Source organism: Excalfactoria chinensis, chromosome 1 (genome assembly GCF_039878825.1).
Source record: "Excalfactoria chinensis isolate bCotChi1 chromosome 1, bCotChi1.hap2, whole genome shotgun sequence".
NCBI lineage: Eukaryota > Metazoa > Chordata > Aves > Galliformes > Phasianidae > Excalfactoria > Excalfactoria chinensis.
Window position 1 is genome coordinate 111909457 of NC_092825.1, and position 24792 is coordinate 111934248.

General features: G+C 42.6%; 1 protein-coding gene across 3 annotated transcripts; it reads right to left on the reverse strand.

Moving 5' to 3' along the window:
• ZFX (zinc finger protein X-linked) lies at positions 1–22686 on the reverse strand. 3 transcript variants are annotated; one of them, XM_072346179.1, is made up of 8 exons: positions 22560–22686; positions 17162–17250; positions 16155–16721; positions 8305–8454; positions 7963–8106; positions 7737–7871; positions 5231–5371; positions 1–3862 (listed from the first exon to the last, which is right to left on the reverse strand). In XM_072346179.1, the coding sequence occupies exons 2-8, from the start codon at positions 17220–17222 to the stop codon at positions 2676–2678; spliced, it is 2385 nt and encodes a 794-aa protein (XP_072202280.1). In that variant the 5' UTR covers positions 17223–17250; positions 22560–22686; the 3' UTR covers positions 1–2675. The 3 variants fall into 3 exon arrangements, with proteins under 3 accessions (XP_072202280.1, XP_072202285.1, XP_072202294.1); XM_072346184.1 differs by lacking the exon at positions 22560–22686 and adding an exon at positions 21860–21914 and having other exon boundaries at positions 7–3862; XM_072346193.1 differs by lacking the exon at positions 8305–8454 and having other exon boundaries at positions 7–3862.
• Between the last annotated feature and the right edge of the window lie 2106 nt (positions 22687–24792).

Sequence of the window (24792 nt, forward strand, 5' to 3'; positions counted from 1 at the left end):
AACAGGAAAATACTTTGAATTTTATTTTTTCACGTTATTATCAAGTACACAGTTACAATAATGTCACACATCCCTATATGATTCTATGTACTTCGTTTTTTTTCCTTTTGTCTTTTTTACAAAGTGTACAGAAGGGAAGGACGTATACAATATTTAACAGGGGGGTTTTCTACAGAACAATAATTTATAGTATGTCCTTGTAAAAATCTGTACCTTTTTTAAACATTAAACTGAAACATCCATTCATAGCATTTGCTAAGCAAATTATTTAAGGATTCAAACTAACCTGTAACTAATGTCAGTACATTAACAATAACTATATTTCCATTTGCTCTTTATACAGACAAATACATTTTACAAAATTCCACTTGACCAAACCCTCAATTATTAAAAAAAAAAAAAAAAAAAGAAAGAAAAAAAGAAAAAGTTTCAACGTTGTGCTTAAAAAAAAACAACAACAAAAAAGAATAAAGGTGTTTGTATGATTCCAGGCTACGTAAGAGAAAACAAACGTGTAAAATTGTGTTCTTTGTCTTTCAGCTTATTTAAAAAAAATCAAGTCAAAAATGGCTAAAATCCTATGGGAATTTATGCACATTTTGTACACTTCTCAGGTTTCCAGTGAGAAAATGCCTGAACGTAAGAGGAGGGGGGAAGCCAAAGAAGGGAACTCTCTGTAAAGAGACGCGCGTGGAGAACCTCCAGTGTGTGTTTTAACACATCTCATTTGGCAACCCGTAGGCGACAGGCGGACAGCTACGGCCACACAGAACATCCACTGACTGCAGCGCGGCTTTCAGCCAAGGCGCAGAGCAGCGCCACGCACCAAAGGGTGACGGCCAGCCGCTGGCGGGGCTACACGCGGCACAAGCCCGGGGGGCACTGGCAGGCAGCATCCAAAGCAGCAGCGTTGTACAAGGCAGGGACGTGGCTTTAGGCTCTCCTGAACCAGCGAAACAGACACAAGTACTGAAGCTTACGGTGAAACACAAGGGTTCGGTAACAAAACCTAATACAGCACGTTTAGAAGGTGCACATCTGAGAGGAAACCTTTGTCCCTTTATGGCCCCAAACTCGAGATGGTTACTGAAATTCCTGTTTAACAGGACTCTCGCCTGCCTACAAACAAGGGAAAGCACTGGGACGGGCCCTGAACCCATTAGTTAGTGACTGGTTGGTTCCAAATCTGTCCAAATTGGGTCCAAATTCTGCAATGCACAGCCAGCTGGCAGCTTCAGGGGGGATCTGAGAAAGGGGAGCGGGCCTGGGCCCTAAAATCTGGCTTATAATTAAATCCTTTTTTCTATTTTTGCCCAGCGGTTGTTGTTAACGTACATGACTTCACACTTTGTACACTTATTTAGTCTGCAATTAGCAAACGATACAGCACTACTTTGTAATAGTCTTCAGGTGGCAAAACTGCGTACAATAATTGTAATGTTCTCCCAGCTGTTTATAAACAAGACTACAAGAACTGGGTTAATTCTGGATGCCGTACTCATTAATAAACAGCAGCTCAACACAGCAGCTGATGGCTCAGGAAAAACATTCCATTTAGAAACAGTTCTGCTAGTGCCCTAAGTTACTGTTCTGATGAAGGATAGCTACACGAAAACACCTCTCTACTCCTTACGAACGTTAACTGCCCCGTTCCGACCCCTCTGAAGCTCCCAATGTCAGCATCTCATTTCCAAAATCGAGGCACCTCTTGGTCTTAAATTTTATTCTAAGTCAACTCAGAATAGAAACGTGACTTGAACAGCACACCGTTCCTCCAAAGAAATGCTAACATACATAAAACCATTACAGCGGAGATACATTTACCAGCACATACAGACAGTTGCGACCTATCAACTCTGCAAACGGAACAACAGTAATTCATGTTTCCAATACAAAGCCGGCAGTAAACTGAAAGTAAAAAGCCAACTCCTCTATAACACGCAAAACCTTTCCGAGACAAAGAAGCACAGAACAACAAGCATGTTTGAGCGTACTTTTAAATGCGATTAAAAAACAATAAAAATGCCCCAAACCATTTTAAAATTTCATCTTTGAAACCTGAATTAAAATGCAGAAGCTTTCCCGCAATAACGTCTGACGTGTAACTCCTTAAAGGTAACACAGTTAACTCGCCACAAAGTCTGTATAGTCAGAACAAGACAATCAGGTGGGCCCTAGTGACTTTAGCATTACAATTCCCCATTTCATACACACCTCTGACAATTTCAGCAAGAGAAATTTCATAGTTTTAAAACTCACAACAAAACTGCATTAACATGGACACTGTGAGTATCAACGAGGTCAGTAAGATAAATATACTTAAGCTATTACGGTTGAAAAATTCATTAAGAGACAGGGTTTACTTTATTAAATGCAACTTTATTGTTGCCATCTTTTCTTCATTTATTAAACAAACTGAATAGAATTCAGAACACGCTATTGAACAAAAGGTATAAAAGTCAACTAGAAGCAATAATCCTATTTTTATACAGCAACAAATCAAATGCACAGTATGGGGGTATTTTTTTTTTGTTGGTTTTTCTTTTTTCTCTCTCATGTGTGTGTGTGTGTCTGTGTCTGTGTGTGTGATCGCAGGTGATTGGCTTTAAAATAAGCTAACTGCCCGAAAGGCAAAATTCCTTTGCAATTCCAGCCGTAAGTCTGTGAAAGAGACTTTAAGGCAGCCCAACATCTTTATGATGCCGCATAATGTGCTGGTTCTTCTCTGAAGGCCTTCGGAAACCCTTCTTGCAATACTCACATCGGTGAGGGTAGTCTTTTGTATGAATGGAAATAACATGCCGTTTGAAGCCTGAGGCGTCTGTAGTGCTATACTCACAGTACTCGCATTGATACACTTTCCTGCCACTGTGTGTTTTCATGTGTTTTTTCAGCTCGTTTTGTTGCCTAAAGCCCTTCCTACATCTCTTGCACCTGAATGGAAGATCCTTTGTGTGAACTGAGAGTATGTGGCGACTCAGAATAAACGGATCTGCAATCTTAAAGTCACAATGTCTGCATTGGTGTAATTTTTTACCCTTGTGAGCCGCCACGTGTTTTTTCAGTTCCGAAGGCCGGTGAAAGCCTTTATCACACATATCACACTTATGGGGATAGTCTTTTGTGTGGACTGAAATTATATGTCGTTTCAGATCACTCGAGTTTGAGCTCTTATGGTCACAATGCAAACACTGATGTGTTTTGCTTTCTTGATGCATAAGCGTATGCTGCTGTAGCTCTTTGGTATCTGAAAAAGTCTGGAAACAAATATCACACTTGGACGACGTTTCCTTGCTATGTTTAGTCTTTACGTGAGTTTTCAAGTTAGAAGAGTCGGCAGATCGGTATTCACAATATTGGCACTGGTATGGTTTCTCACCAGTGTGGATTCGCATGTGCTTCTTCAGCTCCGACGGATGACGAAATCCCTTGCCACACTCCACACAAATATGAGGAAAGTTCTTGCTGTGGACAGCTAAAAGGTGATGACTTAGCAATCCTTGTTCTGCTGTCTCATAGTCGCAGAATTTGCACTTGTGCATTTTATTCACTCCTTTGTCCCTGTGCACCATCTTGTGCGCAAACAACGCTCCCGCGTGAGAGAAGCTTTTCCCACACTCATCACGCTCAATAAGCTTTTCTGTTTTGTTGGTCAGCTTATGACTCTCCAAGTGGTTATGTAAACTTATTTTCTTATTCGTAGTGTAATCGCAGTCTGTGCATCTGTACTTTTTCTTAGTAAGAAGGTGCTCCGGGTGGTTTTTCATGTGCCTTTTCAAGAAACCTCTAGATTTAAATTTCTTTCCACAAATCATGCAGGGATAGACTGTCAGTGGATGACCATCGGGGCCAATGATTATTGCTGAAAAACAACAGAGAAAACCCTTTCAACAACTCTATGCTTCAGTCCATTCTTTTCTTTCAACCTTAGCACTAAGCTCAATTGCTAAATAAGATCGAGTCAGGCACGCATGCTTCGCTATACAATTACCAAGCTTGTTACTGGGCTAAGTAGAAGAATTGGAGAGAATTAGTATTTTCATCTATTATCATCATCAGGAGAAAGGAAATACTGATCTCAGGTGGAGACAACCAAAGCATCATCCAATCGATTTTCAGCTCAGGTAATTGTGAGGTCATGCACTGAACACACACAAAAGCCAATACCAGTGCAAAGAGCAGCAGGCATCTCATTCAGCATTACACAGTGAGCCTATCACACTGTCATCTTTGACCTTCCGTGAATCTGCAGGTTTGGCAGTTCAGCCACCTATCACTGACTACAATCCATGTCCCCACACTAACACCTCCTTCTAGTGCCATCTGTCAGTTATCATCTGAAGAGTTACCAAGCAGAGATCAATGAGAAGACGTTTCACACACAGACACCTCAAAGCTTTGGAACTTGTTTGCTCTGATCCATCAGCCTGATTTTCCTATACCAAATTTGTCTAGGCACACTAAGAAGCTCTCTTATTCAACAGTGTTTTAGGAGAACTGAATATGTAGCTGGAAATAGAAAAAGCCAACTTGAAAATTAAGACTTGCTGGGTTTACTTAGTCAGAGCTAGACAAAACAGAACTCCTACGGTTAAGTCATGGTTTGGAAAGAAACTTTTAGTATAATTTAAGGCAGGGCTACAAAAGAAAAGCTGCATGCCTTTTCAACTTTATCAGACCAAAGAAACCCTTCAAAATGTAACACAGCAGTAGCAGAAACCAAATAACACCAAAATAGTGTATTTGTTCTTACAGATACAAGTAAGAACACTGCAATGAACACTGAGGCAATTTATTTCACAATTTAAAAAGGGCATTTATTAAAGCTATCCACTAAAAAAATACAACTCTCATATTTACCAGTTACTAGCTGAGATGGTGTAACAAACTGTACTGTTCTGTATAATTTCAATGAAGACAAAAAAGTTTTTTAAAAGTACTATTACTGAGTACTGTTTATCAATCTAACCTTATCTTTACAAACAAGTTACTTTCTATACACGTGGCACATACTTCTATCAGCGTGGCAAGTGAAGTTCATCTTCTCTTTTTTTAACCTTTTGCTATGATACTGTTTAATTGAAAAACTTCAAAAGAAAACATGCACACTTCCATGATCTAGAAGCGTTGCCAACAAAACAACTTTCCAAGTATTCATTTTAAAAGGCATTACACATCCTAACAGCAAAGCATTTGTTTACGGACAAGCACACAGAGAGCCACAACTCACCTGTTTGATACTGCCTGGACTCAGGTCTCCTTTTCTTCTTTGGTTTTTGCTTTGCCAGTCTCCCAAGTCCCGCTGACTCATCTATGTGCAAAAGAGCACTTGCAGTGCCATTCCGACTTTCAATGCCATCGTTATTATTACCTAATAAAGCAAGTTTAAAGGTTACCTCTTGTCATCACACCACAGATTATCTGAGCAACACACTCTATAATGCTACTTACAAAAAAGAAAAAAATAAACGACTGTTTTGACATTTAATTAAACCATTCTAACATACAGGATGAATTAAAAAACTGCTCAGTATGATGAACTGTGCTTGGTACTATGATATCAAGCTGGAAGCCTTGGCTCCATAAAACTAATTTTTCAGGAGTACACAATTTATGGCAGTGAATGAAAGGCTTTCCGTTTCACCAAGAGTTTAGGTGCACATTTTTTGCATTTCTTTGGCTACTAATTACACCCCAGATGTTTAACATCAGTAAACAAAAACAGGCCACAGTGTTTATTGTACCTGATGGTCTTCAACAGCCCTGAAATACATCCACATGTGCTCTCATTCACTTCTGGGAATCTGAATTCGCCTCACTAAATCTCCCAAACTATGTTTCAAAACTGTGATCAGTCAGTTGTTCTAAACAGCCCATAAACTCACGCACAAATTACACTGCAAGCTCTTTGCACTCCTCTGTATTTTAACAAAAACTATTCCTACAGGGAATAGAAAGCATGTGTAACACACAGAAAACCACCTTTGCTTCACAGACCTTTGTGTTTAAAAGAACAGCACGCAAACAAGACAGAAAGACTAAAGTGGGAGTCAGAATAAGATGCTCAATAGCTGTTCTCTTCATTAGACTGCTGTGAATGTAAATTCATGCTTGAATGAAAAAAGAATCAGAACAGTAACAGCCATGGGCAGAGCCTGAAGATTCTGATCTATCTGCTAGCTCAAGTGGTGAACAGCAAACATGGCAAGTGATGTAAAAATTGAACAAAAAAGTTTCACATCTTACACACAGATAGTACAGTTTGCAGTAGGTGTATGAAGAGTCCTTCTAGATGGTAACACACACACACACACACAAAAAAAAAAAAAAAAGAAAAGAAAGGAAAAAAAAAAAGAAAAAATAGCCTTAAACATTTTCTAATACTAGAATAAAAGTGTGGAGCTTTTGAAATACAATACATAGAAGAATGGGGCTTTGCTATGATACAACAACAAAACAGGTTTGCCACTGTAAGATCCCATTTGTTCTCAACTTTTAATATCTCTTGAAGTAGAGAAGAGCTCTGCAAAGTGCAAATGACAAACCTCAGCCATTCTCATGCCTTCATGCTTCATTATTTCTTCCCTTCCCCGCCAGCTCTCAAGTTGCATGTCGGGTTGCTTACTGCTGATGACACAATCACTCTACTGTTTCTTATGTTCTTAACTCCACTCCAAATTCTACCTCTGTGTTCTTAGCGGTCTGCTCAATTTTTTCCTAGTTCTCCTCAATCACTGAACATTCCGCCTACAACCGTTCTCGAGTTCACTTAATTTCATTTTGAATTCCCACTCAACCTGACTTCTGTCCTTTCCTCTGAACTGAAACTATGCCCAACAACATTCAGCCAAAGGCAAGGCTCTGGGTGCATTACCATCCACAACCTAAGCACTTTTCACCACACACTGCTCCCTGTAATCCTGCCCTCACTTGACTTACATCCACGATTCCAGCCCTGCGTTGCATTCTCAGCACTTCCCTCTCAGTAGTTTACTGACACCATCACCAAAATTCACATCATGCAGACACACAACCTAAGTTTTGTTCTCTACTCCACTATTTCTTCTCCTTCATTTACTCAAAGTACATTCAGTAGGAGGATGGGAGCAATAAAGCAAAATTTCTGAGGTAAGATTTTACTCTACCAGCCTATGTAAGTTTTGGAGATCGGTTTAAGCACCAGCTGGTGCACAGATACTAATGTTCAATAAATACTGTCAAGGCTCTGTTATAATTTTAAGATGTATCCCTCCAGCATCTTTTTTGTTAATTAGTTATTGCCATTTGTGAAATCACATATTTATGAGTTCCTTCCAGAAAACACTTAAACCAAGCTAAAGGTCATCGATGCTCTTCATAGTTACACTGAATGCCACATATTCCCATCTGCTTTTTTCTTCCCAAATAAAAAGACACAGAGTCCTGTTCCCAATCAATATATACTAAAATTGTGACAGACAAATGTAATTGAGATGCAATTTTTCAACTGAAAGGTTCTGCACTTCCTGTTCCACATCATGACAATGTGAAGGAGAAGGTCTGATAAAAAAGGAATAGAAAGAAGCCTGTTTTGCAACTCCTCTCTTCTCTTCTTTTTAATTTTAAGCCTCATTATGCTCAGAAACAATTCCTAGACTAAAACAGGTACAAAAGCACAGACGTTCCACTGCCCTCCAAAAACCAACCCAGTACTTTCTCATAGTGTCACCAAGAAGAATTCTGTGAATATTACTTACCATAAGCTGCTGCCCATGCTATTGGCATGAAAGTTTTAATCTCATTGTCATCAATTTGCTGCTCATGGGTGACTGCTGCATCTTCCTCTCCTACTATCACTTCCATGTAAACCTCATCGGCTATTTCTGCAACATCTAAGAGAAACAGAAATCAAGAAAAAAATTAATAAGAACTGTACTGCTGAAAGTGAAAATCCCCGTTCCCAAATGAAAGCCACCTACTTACTTAAATCTTCGTCTTCGTGCTGAGAATCATTTACGGTCATGTAAACCATTTTCTCCCTTGGAATACGAATACTGCTATTTTGATCAAGTAAGCCAACTGCGTGATCATTTTCTGGCTCGCTCTCCACAACGTCTACTGTGCCCCCTAATCAGGAAGACCAGGACAAAATATTTTAATACATTTTGTTCAAATTCTATTCTAAACTGTAGAAAACTAAAAGTTTGCAACTCTTTCACATTTAGACCCACAGCTCCTTACAGCTGACTTGAGAGAAACCATCGTCTCTAATTATGCAAAATTTCACATGTCAGGTTGGAGTATTCTAAAATGAGCATGTTTTACCTAAATCATCTTCTCCAGGGTCTGCTTTGAATATATAGACCTTGATGACTTCTGGACAAATGCCATCCACTTTACAAGATCCACTTTCTGACTCTGCTTCCATGGTAATTTCAGCAGAACCTTCATGTTCTATCTTACCAGCATCATCCACTACAAAAACAAGTTATTAAAATTATCCAGCCATATACAGACAGACTTATGAAAAATTTTATTTCTCAAATTTGGAAGCGGTTTAAAATTACATTGTGAAAAATAACCTACCCATACATAATTTTTTTTCACATCCTTGAAATCAATGTCAATAAACAAATAAATTCAAGTCATATCTTCTGGTTAAGGGGAAAGTGCAAGTGTGTTGCATGCCTAGAAGCATAAGCACCACACCAGGCAACACTGCTATGGAAACTGTGATCTGCAGCAAGATGGTGGTAGCGAGGAATGGCACGTTAGTACTTACTCTGTGGGGTAATTTTACTTATTCTCAGTTTCAGCTGTTTTCCCCTTTGTGTCTAATAAGCTGTTAATCATTTATTTTCCAAAGCATTATCTACTGCTTGACTCTCCCTAACGCAAGTGGCACTACTTCTGCCAGTTCAGTCTGGTTTCTTGCAAGGTGGTGTTATTAATACTTCTTCTGCTGCACTTTTTCTCATCCACTCAGTTTCACCGCCATCACATTGCAGCACCTATCCAACTCACAGAACCATTACCAGAGGGGACCTGCACTGGATTTTATTCCGTGGTCCTATCAACTCTCCTGATTATCATCTCCAATTTTCTTCTCTCCCTCCCAGAAGTGAGCTGACACCCAGCTCCAGCATGAACTGCCATAACTTGCCTGGGCCTCCCACACAAGCATGGCAAGCAGCCAGTTTTCTAAGGAACACGTTTCTGATTTTTAAGACACACTCTCCACGGGCACATGCGCACACACACCCCATCTCACTGTGCCGAGCATGGGTGTTCAAGAAAAAAATGCTAAATATGCGTTAACAAAATCCAATCCAGTATTTCAAAACCTCTACATGATCTTCCAGTTCCAAAAGCTCCGCAACTTTCTCACAGCGCTGAGATTATTTAAGAATTCTTCATGTGACAACATGCCTTTGAAATTGGTGAGTTCACTCTATACTACGTTTAAAGGCAGATTCAGCTCCCTCAGAGCCAACTGTAGCCTTGATTCAAAACATGAAGGTGTAAGATATACACTAAAAAGAAGCATAAGAACTGTCCAGTAACTGCTGCAGCATTTTTAGCTACCATGCGTAGCACATAAGAACTTTTAACACAGCGTGCTCGTTTCACTGGCACACACAACTCTACCCTCATAACTACATCACAACTTTACCACTACTCAGTGACTGCAAATCTTCTCTCTACTTGAAGATCTACTTAAAATAAAAGACATAAGCTCAGAAGATCATTACTGTTGTTCTCCTGCCAGGAAGTCAATGAATTAATTAGCTTTTATGTTAGATAAAAGTAGCATGCATTCTGTCTCGTGTATCAAACATGACGGTATATAAGTATGATCCCTCAACACGGCACCATTACTCAAAAAGAAATAGGGATAAAGTTAAATGCATTAACAAGCATGAAAATAAATTAGCTTCTCTCTCCTCACAAGAACAGCAGCAGAAATCTTAAGACTCTTATTCAGGATCTGTGACAGTTCTACAGTTCCTTCCAAGTAGCACAGTATTTAAAAAAATGACGGCCAGGGACTATTTAACATCCTTCAAAACTGAACCCCAAAGCACTTCAGAAGTAAAAACCTTAAGATGTTGTTTTGAATCACATTAGAAACGTAGCTCTACAGTACATGCACTCGGTTATTGAGTGGACTTCTATAAATTCTTCGGTATACACACGAAACTTCAAACTTCACTGGAACTCTGACAAAAAGACTTGCTTTGGTTCCTATTAGGTATGTGTAGCTGCTCTCCTTTAACTTGGCTGTTACCAGTGTCACACACGTGTACTTGGAAGGCTTTCAAATCAGCGTAGACTGATTTTACACCACTGAAGCCAAAGGGGAAGTCTGCCGCCAAGTTCAACTGATGCTGGAACAGACTCAATGAAGGAGAATTAAGGCTGAAGCAATTAAAGAGAAAAACCTACATGCACTGTACAGAACAGGTTGGTTTCCTTTAACAAAAACAGAATACACATAGAAGTATCCACTCATAACATTTATACAACAGAAGAATTCCGGATCTTAAAAATACACTCTGTTTGTTCTTCGAAGTAAATTCTCCAAGGTACAAAAGCACCTTTCAACAACATGATGAAAATAAAGTTCCCTACCCAATTTCTTATTTGTTTATCCCTGACTTCACTCCATATCCAACAGTATTTTTAAAACCACAGAACCGTATGGCTTGGAAGGAACCTCTGGAGGTCACCTGGTGCAGCCCACTGCTAAAGCAGGTTCCTTACAGCAGCTTGCACAGGAAAGTGTCCAGGCAGCACTGGAGCACCTCCAGAGGAGACTCCACCACCTCCCTGGGCAGCCTGTTCCAGCGCTCTGTCACTCTCACAGTAAAGAAGTTCCTCCTCACATTCAGACGGAACTTTGCATTCCAGTTTATGCCCATTGCCCCTTTATTGTCACCAGGCACCACTGAAAAAAAGCTCGGCCCCCACTCTCTTGACATCTGTCCTTCAGATATTGATAAGCATTGATAAGACCCCCTCAGTCTTCTCCACGCCGAATATTCCCTGGTCTCTCAATCAAAGTATTGTTTAACAGCACCATTCAAATGTAATGGAATTGATTTGTAGAAGTACTATGCCAACTCTTCTCATACGAAAGGGAAAAATATAATACTCCAACAGATGGTAAGAAATGAAAAACTAAGTCCTTGAAGAACCTGAAAAAGTAATAGCATCTGCAGTATAGTAACAAACGGGAAACATGAAGGAAAGGGCCATGGAGAGAAAAAGGAACAGAAGACGAGAAGAGAGAAACAAGGCAAAAGAGAAGAGGTAATCTATCACACTAAGCACCACTTTCACAGCACTTTGTCCTATGGATATACATAAGCATTTATCTATACCGATTCCTTAACGCTCTGGTAGCATTTATGAAATCTGATTTCTATTTGACACTTCCCTTGTATTTCTACATTTGCCACGTATCTCAGTCACACAATCAGAAAATTATTCATAACTAGTTGACTGATCAATGTTAGAAGCTGGAGCTCCAATGATGTTCACACTTTTCATTCAAACTCACAGTCCATTAAAGGATCCCACACACATATTCCTCTTTGAAATTACAGAACACACACACAAAAAGCCCATCTGACCAACCTTAAAATCGTCAGTTTAGCTTATATTTCTTTTCAGGTAGACAAAGTAGGTTGTTACTAAGCTTGAGTCACACGCTAGAAAAAAAATATGATTAGTGATATTCCAACACACAAAACAAACTACTCTATTTACCTATTCAAAATCAAAAAGGACACAGTTGACTCTCTTGCTTCTCCTGAAATAATCAAAAGCACGCTGCATTCCCCAGACAGACCACTCAGTTATGTGTGGTACAAGCATTTCACTTGTACCTCGCTTGATAACAAAGAATTCCTAGCTCACTTATTTCTTTTACCATCCAGTTATTCCTTTAACGGCAAAGTAGGTTCCCTAACCTGTGGGAAAAAGAGAAATGTGCTCCATTTTCATTTCAATGCCTTCCCATACACATGAGCAATAGCATACCCTTAAGAGTCTGAATTTCCCCTCAGGGCAGCAATCAAGGAGCATTTCCTCAGCATCTAACTCTCACTCACCCTTCTGGTTCTGCTCCCCAGACCACAAAACAGAGAGAGCACCGAGGCAACACCCAGACAGAGGGAACTCTCCCTCACTCTCACGGTGACCTCCTGAGCGGCCCATCTGCAACAACTGCTGGGGCCCGTGCTGAAGGCCGAGCAAAGCACAAGGCAACAAGTTCTGTCTCACAGAAAGAAAAAAGTTCCTGCATCCTTAAGGGCCTCAAGGGAAAAAAAAAAAAGGTGAGGAGGGGGGTACCCATTTATACTAGCTACAGCAGAAAAGCAAACCAAAACATTCTGTTTCCTTGATTAGAAGTCTACTGTATGGCAAAAGTCAACTATGGTATGGCACCAGTGAAGGCACGAACATTATGGCTGTGTACATAAGATCCATTCCTTTCAACTAATCCATGGATGAGAACAGATGTGCTTCCCCTGAACCTAGGAAATGTCACAGTCATCACTGTATCCTTGAGCATCCTGGATTCTGATTCTTGTGATGAAATGCATTAGTTCAGATACAGCATGCAATGATGCACCTAACTTGGTCACAGGACATGGACCTGACATTTGGATACACGACTTAACTTTCTAAAAGTCCAACTTAAAGTTTGCAAGATGACCCTTCCTCTCCCCACACTCCTCTGGTCAAAGCTCCTCAGTGCCTCGCTGGTTTTATTGCAATTAAATACAAGAATACCAGAGTACAATGTCTTTGTCTTTTGGAACTAGTTCAAGCATCTTACTTTGCCAAATTGTTAAATATAAATAAATAAAATCAAACAAGCAAAAACCTCAGTTTCCTTAATACAATACAACTCTCCTTTGCCAGAAAGTGCTGTTTTTTCTTTTGGTTTTGCTAACTACCACCTATCTCACCATTACTGTTTTACATGGAGAGAGATGATTTTACAGGCCTTCAGAATTGCTACCAAACAACGTGGATGGGTGTGAGTCAGAACACAATCAATCCTTTCCTGATCAAACTTTATGGGCAATCCCCATAAACTGGCTTGTTAAGCCTTACATGAAAGAAGAACTGACTTATCAAACCTCCCTGAATCCTTTTCAAGCTACTAATTAGTAGCAGTTTGCATTCTCTGATGAATGAACATATACCTGACTCAGCCCTCCTGTGTCCCAGATCTACTACAGACCAAAAAAGGAGGCTTGAGGGCAAAGCATCCAAGAAAAAAAGGTGAGTGTATCAACCAGCAAGTGATAACGGAAGCTGTGCCAAGGAACATTATCTTGGAAATTACAATTTATTGAAGGGAAGTCATACAGTGGAACCCACGGGGACTACACTCACTTAAGATACCAAACAGTGTGAAACCAAGAAAAAAGGCAGAGACGCAACATTAATGTACACACACATTAGTCATTCTGAAACCACTATTTTCAAGATAAAAGTGAAGAAATTATCTTATTGGAAAAAAATCTGTGTAGGCTCAGTTCATCAGGAACAAGAATGCAAACATTTGAAGAAAGCCAAAGGACAGGAAAAAGATAGCAAAAAGGTTCGGTCTATGGCCTTCTGTCAAGAACACAGACTGCAAAACCTATGAACACAGAAAGAACCCAAAGTGTCACCGCCTGCTTTACAAGCAAACAGAGAAAAGAAGATGAGCAAAACCATTCCTAACAACATCTACCTCCCAGCTCTGGGAAGCAGCCACATTTGGCTGTTGTAATGGCTGACAAAATGATATTCCAACATCCACCCCAGCAGCTCAAGGAGGTTTGCCAAAATCAAGCATGAACTTACAGGTTAAGATGAATAAATAAAAACCAGAGTTGATTTTATTTCCTTCTAAAAGCCACCTACGGCTGAAGAACTGAGACAGTCCACAGAAAAGATGAATAAACACATACAACTGCTGATGCAAAAGAAGAAAAGGAAAGGAAATGAATTCAGATAATGTCTTCCACACAACGAAGAGACTATTTGGAAAGATTGCCTTTACTTGATGGGAAAGCACTAGCCTCTGACTCTGCAACCAGAAGAACTCGTTATGCAGGCTTTAAACACAGTAGGTGGTAATAGGGAGCTTCCCTTTAAAATGAGCAGTAGTACGTATTTAACATTTTAAACGCAAATAAAGAAGATACATGTTCGGTAATAAAAACAAATGTTTTAAATGCTGCCTTATTTAAGGTTCCGAATGTAAAGAAACTACTTTGAAAGACAATACAGGGGAATTTAATGCTAAATAAAGTATCAAAGCACAGAAATACATATGGAGAAGCATATGACTAAAAAACTATGACTATCCCAGCACAACAATCAGATTCCTGTTTTCTGTCAGGTACCAACTGCTGACGACACCTACATCTAACAGGCTGGTTGGGTATTTTAGGGATCACACAACATGGCATCAAGGAATACTCTCAGTCCTCAACCCTCTATGCAACTACACCAGAAACGCTGAATGGGAGACTTCTCTATCCACCCCTCCCCCTAAATGAATGCAGACAACAGCATGCCAAGTGTTCCTGTGCTTGCAGCCTGAGAGGTTTCACAGCTGTCCAAGATGCAGTATGCTAACCTGCAGGGGAAGGGTGAGCAGAGAAGCAGGTGTGACAGCATTTGGAAGAACTACAGCAGAGGATACGAAACACATAACGATCACCAGCAGGGCCCTTACAGTCAGGTCTCAACTCCATCAGTGGGTTATCCACTTCATTGTCTAACTATGCTGCACATGCAGAAGCATTTAAGCTTAATTTCATCTAACCAAAGTGGGGACCAGAACTGGAAAGCTTCACTGAAATGCTGGGTATCGTACAGAGAGCATTTATCAGTTTGGATATATGATATTGCAAGGAGCAGCATTCTTGATCCCTTCTCTCTCCACTTCAGTACGTTCCTGCAGCTTAATTTTACAGTATCTCGTGTTATCCATATATTGCATTATCCCATTTGTTTTCATAGAGAGTTAACAGTACCTCATATAAACTCAAAACATGGCTGCACAAGGTTACTCAAGGAACTCAAGAGATGATAAATTAAGAAATGCAGTGATCTTAGGTAAGGAGAAACAACATTAAAATCCAAAAGCACAGAACATAAAATTAAAACAAATTATCACACATTTCAAAGGAAGCGTCCAAAGCAAATGAAAAACAAGGGAAAAAAAAGGTAAGTGAAGGAGGGCAAAAAACATGCCTCATCAACAGAGTGACTGAATGCTGGACAAAAGTGAAGTGCCTGGAGTTGCAATTAAATGTATCAGCCTAACAAAGCTTTTCTATTTCTACGAAAAACACATTCAGTAGTGACAGCTTGATGTTCCCAGGTGCTGCACTAAGTGAACATTGCAACAGATAACATACTTGGAACAGGCTCTACTTCACACTCATGGATATCCTCAGTAGAAAAAGGATAAGTAATACGATGTGTTTGCCCACTTTCTAAGCCTTCTGAAATGTGAATCAAATGCATCGTGCCACTGTTCTACTGAAGACTAAGATATTCACAACTGCTTCTCAGCTATGAGCTCTTTCATTAGCAGCACACCTCTGTCCCCTGCTTAATAAAGACCACATCCTAAAAAGCAAGGAAAAAGATGCTGCGGTTTGTATCTAACTGTAAATGGAGCGGAAGGAGAGGCCTTCAGGAAAATAAAAGACAAGGATAAACTGGTGTTTCAGGCTTCCAAGAATCACTTTTCTGACTCCCCCTTTTCCACTGAATACGTTTTAGGTTTTCTTATTGACTTGGCAGTAATCTTTGTAACCGGTACATAAGTGGTTTTCCCAACAATGTCACATTTATTTTCTTTGACTGCTTACTAAGAACACGGCATACAGCTTACTGGAATTCTTACTCTATTGTTCATATCTATAATCAGTCATACATTTGCCAGTAGTTCTCTCCATTAATTTCACCAGAAGTTTAGCTTGTACGCATTCTTAAAGATACCTTAGTTTAAACACGTTAGTGAGACCTGCATTTCTTTCAATAATACAGAAAATATGATTCTGATTCTGTTGTAAGCCTTCATTCACACATTCCGAGTATCACCCAAGCCCGTATCATAAAAATTTTGATGGCTTTACCAAGACACTTACGAGAAATCATCAGATAATCTTCACAGTTGCCCTTCTCGTCTTGATGTTCCACAGGGATCCCATTGGCATCGATCACTGCTTCCGATGCGCAGTCTGCCACCAAGACTTCTTCAGAAACCACATCTGTTCCCAGAGTATCAGTGACAATATCTGCTTCTTCAACGTTATCGTGAACTACATGTTCTACATGTCCAACTTCAGGTACATGCATTGACTCGCTCGTCAGTACATGTTCTGGTATAGACATTGCTTCTGCTGTTATGTCTGAAGCCAAAACATCATCTGGAACAGTGCAATGAGCCAAAGAAACCTCTTCAGCCACGTCTGTGTCCAGCACTTGTTCAGGAATAATGACAGTTTCAGATACGTCTGGCTCTTCCATAATATCTGGGCACTGAACATCCTCAATGACAACATCCTCAATGACATCTTGGATTACTACAGAATCTGGATCGTCAGGAACAAAATTATGCACAGTTATATCTGAGTCGACTACATCTGAAACAAATACTGTTTCCTGTACTTCCACAACAATCTGATCTCCATCCATATGTGTGGCATCAGCTCCTGAAAAATACAATTAACATTTACATTGTAAAACTACCTCAGATGAAGCAGTTAATATTGAAATCACTTCTATTCTGCTTCAACTTTGACACTATGTAGCCATTTAGCAAAACCATCATAATAGCTTATAAGCAATTAAAACAGGCAGACAGATATATAGGAGCTGATAAAGCAAATCCTCTGTAGATGCTAACACAACTAAAATGAACAACAGGTTACCAGATTTTAGGCTCTCCCCCAGTCCAAATAACTATTACTTCACAGAAGAGTAGCTCATTTGTACTGCTTTGAGTAACAAAAGCTGATGAAAATCTGAAGTGACGACCCTTTACAAAAGCACTGATGAAGCATAGCACCTTTAAGCAAAGACAGCATGAACTAAGAGCAGTCAATAGCATTTGATGTGTACATTCTTATTTACATATTATCTCCTGACAGACCTGTTGGATCAAAAAATGCATTTGGCTCATGTGGCTGCAATTCAAGCCCATCTTCATCCATGGCCTTTAACTCTCATCAGTCACAGTGTCTGTAGAAGGCAAAGAAGAAAGGTTATTTAAGTTATAAGCATTATGGTAAGAAGGTTGCCTCTGCCTGTGCAATACTCATCACAGGAAATTTTGGGCACATGAAACTGAACAGAGAACATCTCTTGACCTAAAGACAGCCTACATATCACTCAGAGTACATCCACTTGGCATTTGAGAACTACTACCCCAAAGCACCATACATTCACGACTCACTATGAGGAGGCCAATCTCTTGACTATCCCAGGCCATTTGTCAATAAACCAGAAATACAGAGAGAATAGAAAAAGCTGTGATATAGTGATATGTAAATATGATGATTTCCTTATTATCAACAACAACAATGAGATAAAGCCTAGGAAAGTTCACACTCAAGTGGTTTTGGGTTTTTTTGGGTTTTTTTGGGGTGGCAGGGGATACAATGTTCCCAAAGCAGGAAAGGTCAAGAAGACGAAGTTAAAGGTAGGCAGCTAGCAATCTGAAACACCTCACTTCTGCCTCATCCCCGTTCATACACTGGAAAGAGCATATGATAGCCAAGAGAAAGTTACTCCTCTTAGTTCATTTCAGGAACTGACTACAATGTAAACTGTTTCCAGAGTATAACACCAGGAGTTTTCAAACTTCAGATGTGTGAATATTTAGAATACACATGCCACACCACAATGTACCAATTTGCTTTCCTATTTAAAATATCACCAGTTCTCAAAAATTGCCAAAAGTCACAGTAAGTCAGTCAACAGAACATCATCTTTTCTTCAACACCTAACACTTTCACTCTTACCAAAAGAGCCACTTGGCATCACAAAGTCAAAACGCTAACTAGATCCAAAACTCTACTCTGTATTTTTCTCTTTGCATATAAGCATTGTAATAAGGATAAGGCAAACCTAGTTGGGTAAAATATGATCTAACATAAACTTCCACTTAAAGACAACGAACTTTATAAGCACTTAACCAGCAAGAGGCAGCAGAATGCTGCCTAGTATTTCAGTACAAGTGGACAACACAGACTTCAGCAGTTCTCCTACCCGCCAGCCACTTTTCAGTGACAGGAATCCGCCAGCTTTGCTGCTACCTTCACAATAGGCCTAGAGAAAAACATTAAGATTTTGCCCAAGGTTTCCCTAAGAATCATCATCTTTTCAAAATGACGTCAACTAACATTTATGAGGATAAAAGCACAAAGTTGCAACAGTCATTTGCAGCAAAGCCTGTTTGACTGATGTGATCAACTTCTGCTAGGCCAGAGAAACAACAACAGAAACAAGGTTTCATGCAATCATTACTGAAGATTTATTCCTGCCCAAAGTTGTATACTTCTATCAGAACACGGCCAGCCAAATTGCTACAAATTTCTCCCATACACACTGCCATCTTTAGTGCGGTTTTCAGATCTTACTCTTGTTGAACTCTAACTTCTAGCATCTTAGTACTTACATTGTCCATTACTAGCTCATCTGCTCACTTAATCTTTGCAGTTTACAACTATAGCACGCTCCCATAACTCACGCAAAACCACGCTACCCATAAATTTGCAGCAAAACTGTATAAGCTTCCTGGAGATTTCCTGAGCAGGAGGCAGAGGCATTAAGGGTTGGTGAAAACTCAGGGCCTCCTTCCTCTGACAATGCCCATCGGAAGCTAGTGCTCATATCCAGGTTTCAGATAAAAGCCAAGACGCTGATTATGACTATGCTTGTGAGGGCTTTGTTACCATACATGCTGGCCTCTGATAAACAGGAACCCAACTAGCCTGAAGTGTCAGTTCACCACCAGCCACTAGAGGAACTGGCATCCGTTTCTTCTATTTCCTGCTTTCGCCACCCACCTGACCACCACAAATTCCCACTGCTTATGACTCACGCACTCCTACTTTCTCTATCCTGTCCTTTCCTTTCCCCAGATTCTTCACTGTCTCTCTAAGTGGGGCTCTCTATCTTCCAACTGTCTGTCCTCTTCCAGGTGGGACTTGGAGAGCACCACCACATGCCAGCTTTCAGAGCAAACCCACCAATACCACTTTCTCTACCACTGCTGCCCACATCCCCAGTGATAGCTGCTAAAACCAGCAAGTCTCTGTGGTGTTCACCATGATGCAGTTTTACAAAGACACAGCCAACTGTGCCGACAGCCCAGCAAACCTTGCATACTCTGTGTACCAGCACAGCCTCTTCTGTATTAGCCAGCTCTTTTTACCTACAGGGGCATAACACTGCAAAATAAAGGCCCATGTTCTACACAAACCGACTGGAGATGCTTCCCGGGCAACTGAGTTTTCAAGACTCAGTCTTTAAAAGGACACACATCTATGCTTTGGTTTCCAAAGAAGGAAAAGAAGCATTTTATCTGAATCTCTTCCTACATATGGTTTCCCACAATGAACTCTGTACCCAGATCCGGCCAGCAAATCCATGTACACAAATCCTACAGCTGTGCAGAGCCACAGAAGCTTGAAAAGTGCTCCAGTAGGGCACAAACTCACACACAGAAACATGTGCTGCTGGTAATGGATCAAAAAGAGATCCTGAAAGCACTTCAGGGTATAACTTTCTAAGCAGCGCATGAAAAAATGCTGCGCTTCTTCCTGTTTGCTCTTCATCTGATCAGTGGACCAGCGCAGTGCTCCTAGGTTCACCACACAAAGGAAGGTACGCCTAGTGGTTCTGCACCCAGTGGCAACTCTGCGGTGAGACCTCTCTTCTACCACGTGAGAAATACCAAAGCACCTCACTGTGAGCACACCATACCAAAATGCCTTCACATTCCTTGGTAATCGCCCTAAATTCTATCTTAAGGCTAAGGAGCAATTCCAGCAGCTCATCCTGCAAGGTTTCAAGAAGGGCAGAAACTCCTCTCAGCTCTTCAAAACATTCCAGCAACACTTACCTCAGGAACGGGGGCTCTGGCAGTGAAGCAGACAGAAGCATTTCCAGTTCTGGTTTGGGAACCAAAACTCTCGAAGAGAAGCAGGTGCCCAGAGAGAGAACGCTTGGTCCTTCTCAATGGCTGAATCTATATGGTTCTTTGCTCAAAGCACAGTGATTTGGGAACTGCTTTTCTAACTAGAATGGGAAAAGCTCAAGTACCTTAGCAATGGGTTTCCATCTCTCCAAAGAACTAAACCCATGCACCTTTTACTTGTTTGGGGTTTGTTGTTATGTAGATTTAGAACTAACACAACCCTAAAAACACCTAATTTGACCTGTAAAGGCAGTGATTTCTTACAAATTGACTTTCATGTTTATTCAGAGTTTCGCCTGGTTTTGGTTTTATGAATATCAAGGCAATATTTTCAAGTGAAAGGACAAAAAGTAACAAACATATTTGTGGAATGAACACTATTAAGCTGTAAGCAATAAAATGAATTCTGCAAACAAAATACAGCCTTTCCCATAAAACTCCTCCTGAATACAATCAGTCAAGAAAAGCAATGCAGACATGAAACAGCGTTGCCACAAACAAAACCTTGACTTAATAGGCCTAGCAAGGTAATCAAGATGAACTAAGAAATGACCAAGCTGTCAAGAGAGAGGACAACTTTAAAAATAGTTACTTGAAAGAAATTAACTCTATAAAGACCTTTAATATGCAGCAGAAATGGTCAGTATTTCAGCTAAAAAATAGGAAGCAGGAAACTAGAGAGAAAAAAAAAAGGTGGTGGGGGGGAAGACCTTGGAAAAGCCATCCTTAGTATAAAGAAATATACAAACTACTCTTTTGTGTACTCCTAAGGAAAGAACAGTTTATCTGTTCATCCAGGATGGGAGGAAAAAAAAAAAACCAAATACCCACATTGTGAAACTCTCATCCCAGAATAAAGCAAAGAACAGCAAAATTTCCCATTCTTGTCCAAAAGCCCCAGCCCACACTAAAAATACTTGAGTACAACCACAACCATGTCCCCATCATGCCTTGCTACAACACACGAAAAACCAGCACGCCTCACATGTCCCAACTGGACTGGAGCCCTGAGCTGTCCAAAGCTTTGTGGTGGCATGAGACCACCGTGGGTTCAGCCTACGCCACTGCTGCAGCATCATAACTCTCCCTACGTGACCCATTTACAGAGAATGCCATGTGCACACGTGTTCTCAATCACACACACGAAAGGTTAAAAATGAGACTCCTGCAGCGCCTAATCCTTATCTTGGATATAACCCCCACCAAAACTAGGTGATTAAATGGAATAAAAACAATGTTACAAAGATGACAGTGTAATCATTTTGCTGTTTATTTCTTCATGCATCTCCCTCAGTTTTGGCAGGAGAATCAGCACTGCTGTTTTCATTGTGGCACGGTAAAAAAAACAAAACAAAACACAAAAACAAGTCTTTTTCTCTTTGTTGTAGTTCAGGGATGTGAGTATTTGCAGAAACTGGTTACAAAAGAGGCTTTTCTCCAGATTTCACAGAGGTTCTGAGCACCAGGCGACACCTAAGCTAATGCTCAACAAAACCTACGTTAAGGATATAACCAGTCCTGGGCGTCCCTCAGAAACTACTTTCCACTGTGCTGGAGACCTCTGCAGCAGAGGGGTCGGTCAGCTTGGAGGAGAAGAGGCCACAACCGAGGGGGGCCCAAAGGGCCGGGAACACTGCGCCTCCTCACCTGGGTCCTCGCTGGCGGCGGGGCAGGACGCTGAGGGCAAACCTCCCACCGCCGCGCCGGCTGCGCAAAAACCCGCCCGGCCCAGGCCGCGGGCAGGCGGGAGGCAGACTAACAGCCCCGGCGCTGCAGCGCAGGAAGCTACCGCGGGCCGGAAAGCGTCGAGCTTCCCCGCGACTCGCTGGCGGGGAGGAGGGAGAGGCGGGGGAGCGGCGGGGTGGGCAGGCTGTCCCTCTGCGGAACCTGCGGCCCGGCGCCGCGCAGAGCAGAGCGGGGCCAGGGGCTCCCCCCTCCGGCCCGGCCGGGCTGCGCTTAGGCGCAGGCTGTGGCGAGCGATTAATTCAAGATGGCGCCCGGCGCCCTCCGCCTCCCCCCCCCCCGCGCGCCGCCATTTTGTCTCCTCCTCCACACACTCTCCGAACCCCCTTCGGCCGGGCCCGGGGCCTGGCACCGACCTCGCCCGCCTCCCCCCGGGCCCATAACCTCCCCCCTCTGCTCCCGCCCCCCTCCCGCCGCCGTCTCCGCCGTCCAGGGCCGCCCCGGGCGCGCGGAAAATGCCGGCCCGAGCCCTGCGGCCCGCTCTGGTGCCGGAGCCCTGGCGCGGCCTACCTGCGGCCTCCTCGGGGCCTGCGCCGCGGCCTGCTGCGGGCAGGGGAAGGCCCGGGCCGGGCCGGGCGGCGGGGCCCGCTCCCGGGCTGCTTACCGTGCGGGTGGCGGGCGGCGGCGCTCGGCTCGGCGCGGCCTCTCTCAGCGCGACTGGGCCGAGCGCGGCGGCGGCTGCGGCGGGGCGGGCGGGCGGGCGGGAGGGGAGGGAGGGGCCGAGCTCGGAGCTGAGTGGAAGCGGCCAAGCTCCCCGGGCCGGGCCCGCCGTCAGCACGTCACGTCACTGCCCGAGAGAGACCCAGGAAAAGGCGGAAGGGAGCGCGCCGCCGCCGCTGCCCGCCGTCTCGGGCCAGCCGTCCGCCGGGGCCTGTGCCGGGCGCGGCGCGGGAAAGGGTGGCGGCGGCGGCGGTGGCAGCGGGAGGGGGAGGCGCGGCGCGGCGGCGCTCGGCTCCCTGCGGCTCCTCCTGCCGCCGCCTCCGCCGCTGCTCGGCCGCCAAGCGCCGCTCGGGGCTCCGCTTGCGCTCCCGGAGCGGAGCGACGGTCCCGGGGACCCCCTCCCGACCCGGCCCCAACATACTGGAGCCTCCCCCGCCCTAAGGCCGCTATCCCGCGGTGCAGGCCCGCGGCCCGGCCCGGCCTTGTTGTGGCGCGGCCCGACGGGCCCGGCTCCACCGCCGGCCTGGCCGAGGCGTCCCGGGGTGCGGATATGTGGGGATTTTGGGGCGTCGAGGTGAAGCGATGGGTGTTGGGGGACCTAGGTCCTGTGGTGGCCTTATGTCACCGGGTGCAGTTGCACCCCGCAGGTATTGCTAGCACTAATAACAACAATTAATCAGAGGGGCCCCAGATTTCAGTGAGGAAAGTGACTCCCGCACGCAATGGGAACGGTGCTAACCCTAGAGCTACTGGCACTTATGTAAAAGGCAGCTGTGGTTCCTAGGCCCGGCGCTGCTCATGCAAGGAGACAGAAGTGGGGGGAAAAGAAAATTGGGAAGGGGTCTTCCTTTGTAGGCTGCAGAGCATTTGGAGGAATATTAGGTCAAAACCAATGTGCTTGGTTGGCTGTGTTTTCTGCTCCTTGTCCTAAAAGTTGATCAGATTTTCTGTTGCTTTTCAAGCAAACAGTCACTGTTGATCCATAAGAGATACAGTCTAGAGTGTTCAAGCTATCAGAAATTACACACCACAAGCAGCCTCATGGCAACAAGGAAGTAAATTTGTGTAATTACGTGATCAGGGCTTGAGGAGACTGCTGCTTGTGCTATTCTCACCATTGAAATAAACTGGAAGTAAACTGGCTGTCAGGCTTATCAACTGATGCAAGCGTGACTTATCTGGTCATGAGCGGCACACACACAATGTTTTTGTTGGGCATGTTTATGCTTTGGGCTCAACATTGACTCAGCTGTAGTTTTGTGCTGTAGTCTTTCCCATCCCAGCACACAGGCTGTAGAAGAAATTTGGGATTGCTTGTGAAATTCTTACATGGCAAATGTGTACCCTGACCATGGTACTGTGAGCAGAGGAGAAGTCATTATGCTTTAGAAACAAATTTCTTTTGGTTCACTTCACCAGAGTTCTAGTTAAGCTTTCATAGAATCAGCACAACCTCATATTGCAGGACAGGTTTCTAAAATATTTACCTTAAAAAAGAATTGTTAGTCTTCACCATAAGTGTGATGTAAATGTAAAATAAGTTAATATTCTTGTTAGGACGAAAGAGGCCAAGGAAGCAAGAGCAGAGAAAGATGCTCACTGATTCATAATCAACAGCAAGTCAGATCTCATATAGACATTTTTTACAAAGGTAAAAAATATTTATTGTTTTTTACATGTGCATTGGTAAGTTCTGTGTCTGGGATGTGCCTCTAATGGCTTTTATTATACCATATTTCATAGAAGCTAGGCCACTAAAATGGCCAAGGTACTGAAGCATTTGATATATGAGAAGAGACTGAAAGAGCTGGAACTGTCCAGGCTGAAGAAAAGAAAGCTTGGGGATTTTACCTGTATACAAATACCTCATGAGGGGACTGAAGACAACACTCGTTGGTGTTCAGTGTCAGAGTGAGAGGCAGTGGCACAATTTGAAATATAAGAAGGGAAAAAATACTGTAAAGTTAATCAAACTGGTGGCTCTCTCCTCTTTGGAGATGCTCGGAACAGAATTGCACAAAGCTTCAAGCAACCTGCTGTTGTTTGAGACCCTGATCTGAGCAGGAGCTGGATCAGATATTCTGCAGAAGTACCTTCCATTTTCATGCTTCTATGCTTTTGAAGCCTTTTTTTTTCCCCCCCAACAAATTCAAAGTGCATAGAAAATTATAATGAAC

Excerpts from the sequence above, each read along its gene's own strand:
- ZFX (XM_072346179.1), bottom strand. The coding sequence starts at position 17,222 with ATGGATGAAGATGGGCTTGAATTGCAGCCACATGAGCCAAATGCATTT. Across the intron at positions 16,722-17,161 it reads TGCATTTTTTGATCCAACAG|GAGCTGATGCCACACATATG; the intron begins GTCTGTCAGGAG and ends TGTATTTTTCAG. Across the intron at positions 8,107-8,304 it reads CCCTGGAGAAGATGATTTAG|GGGGCACAGTAGACGTTGTG; the intron begins GTAAAACATGCT and ends CTTCCTGATTAG.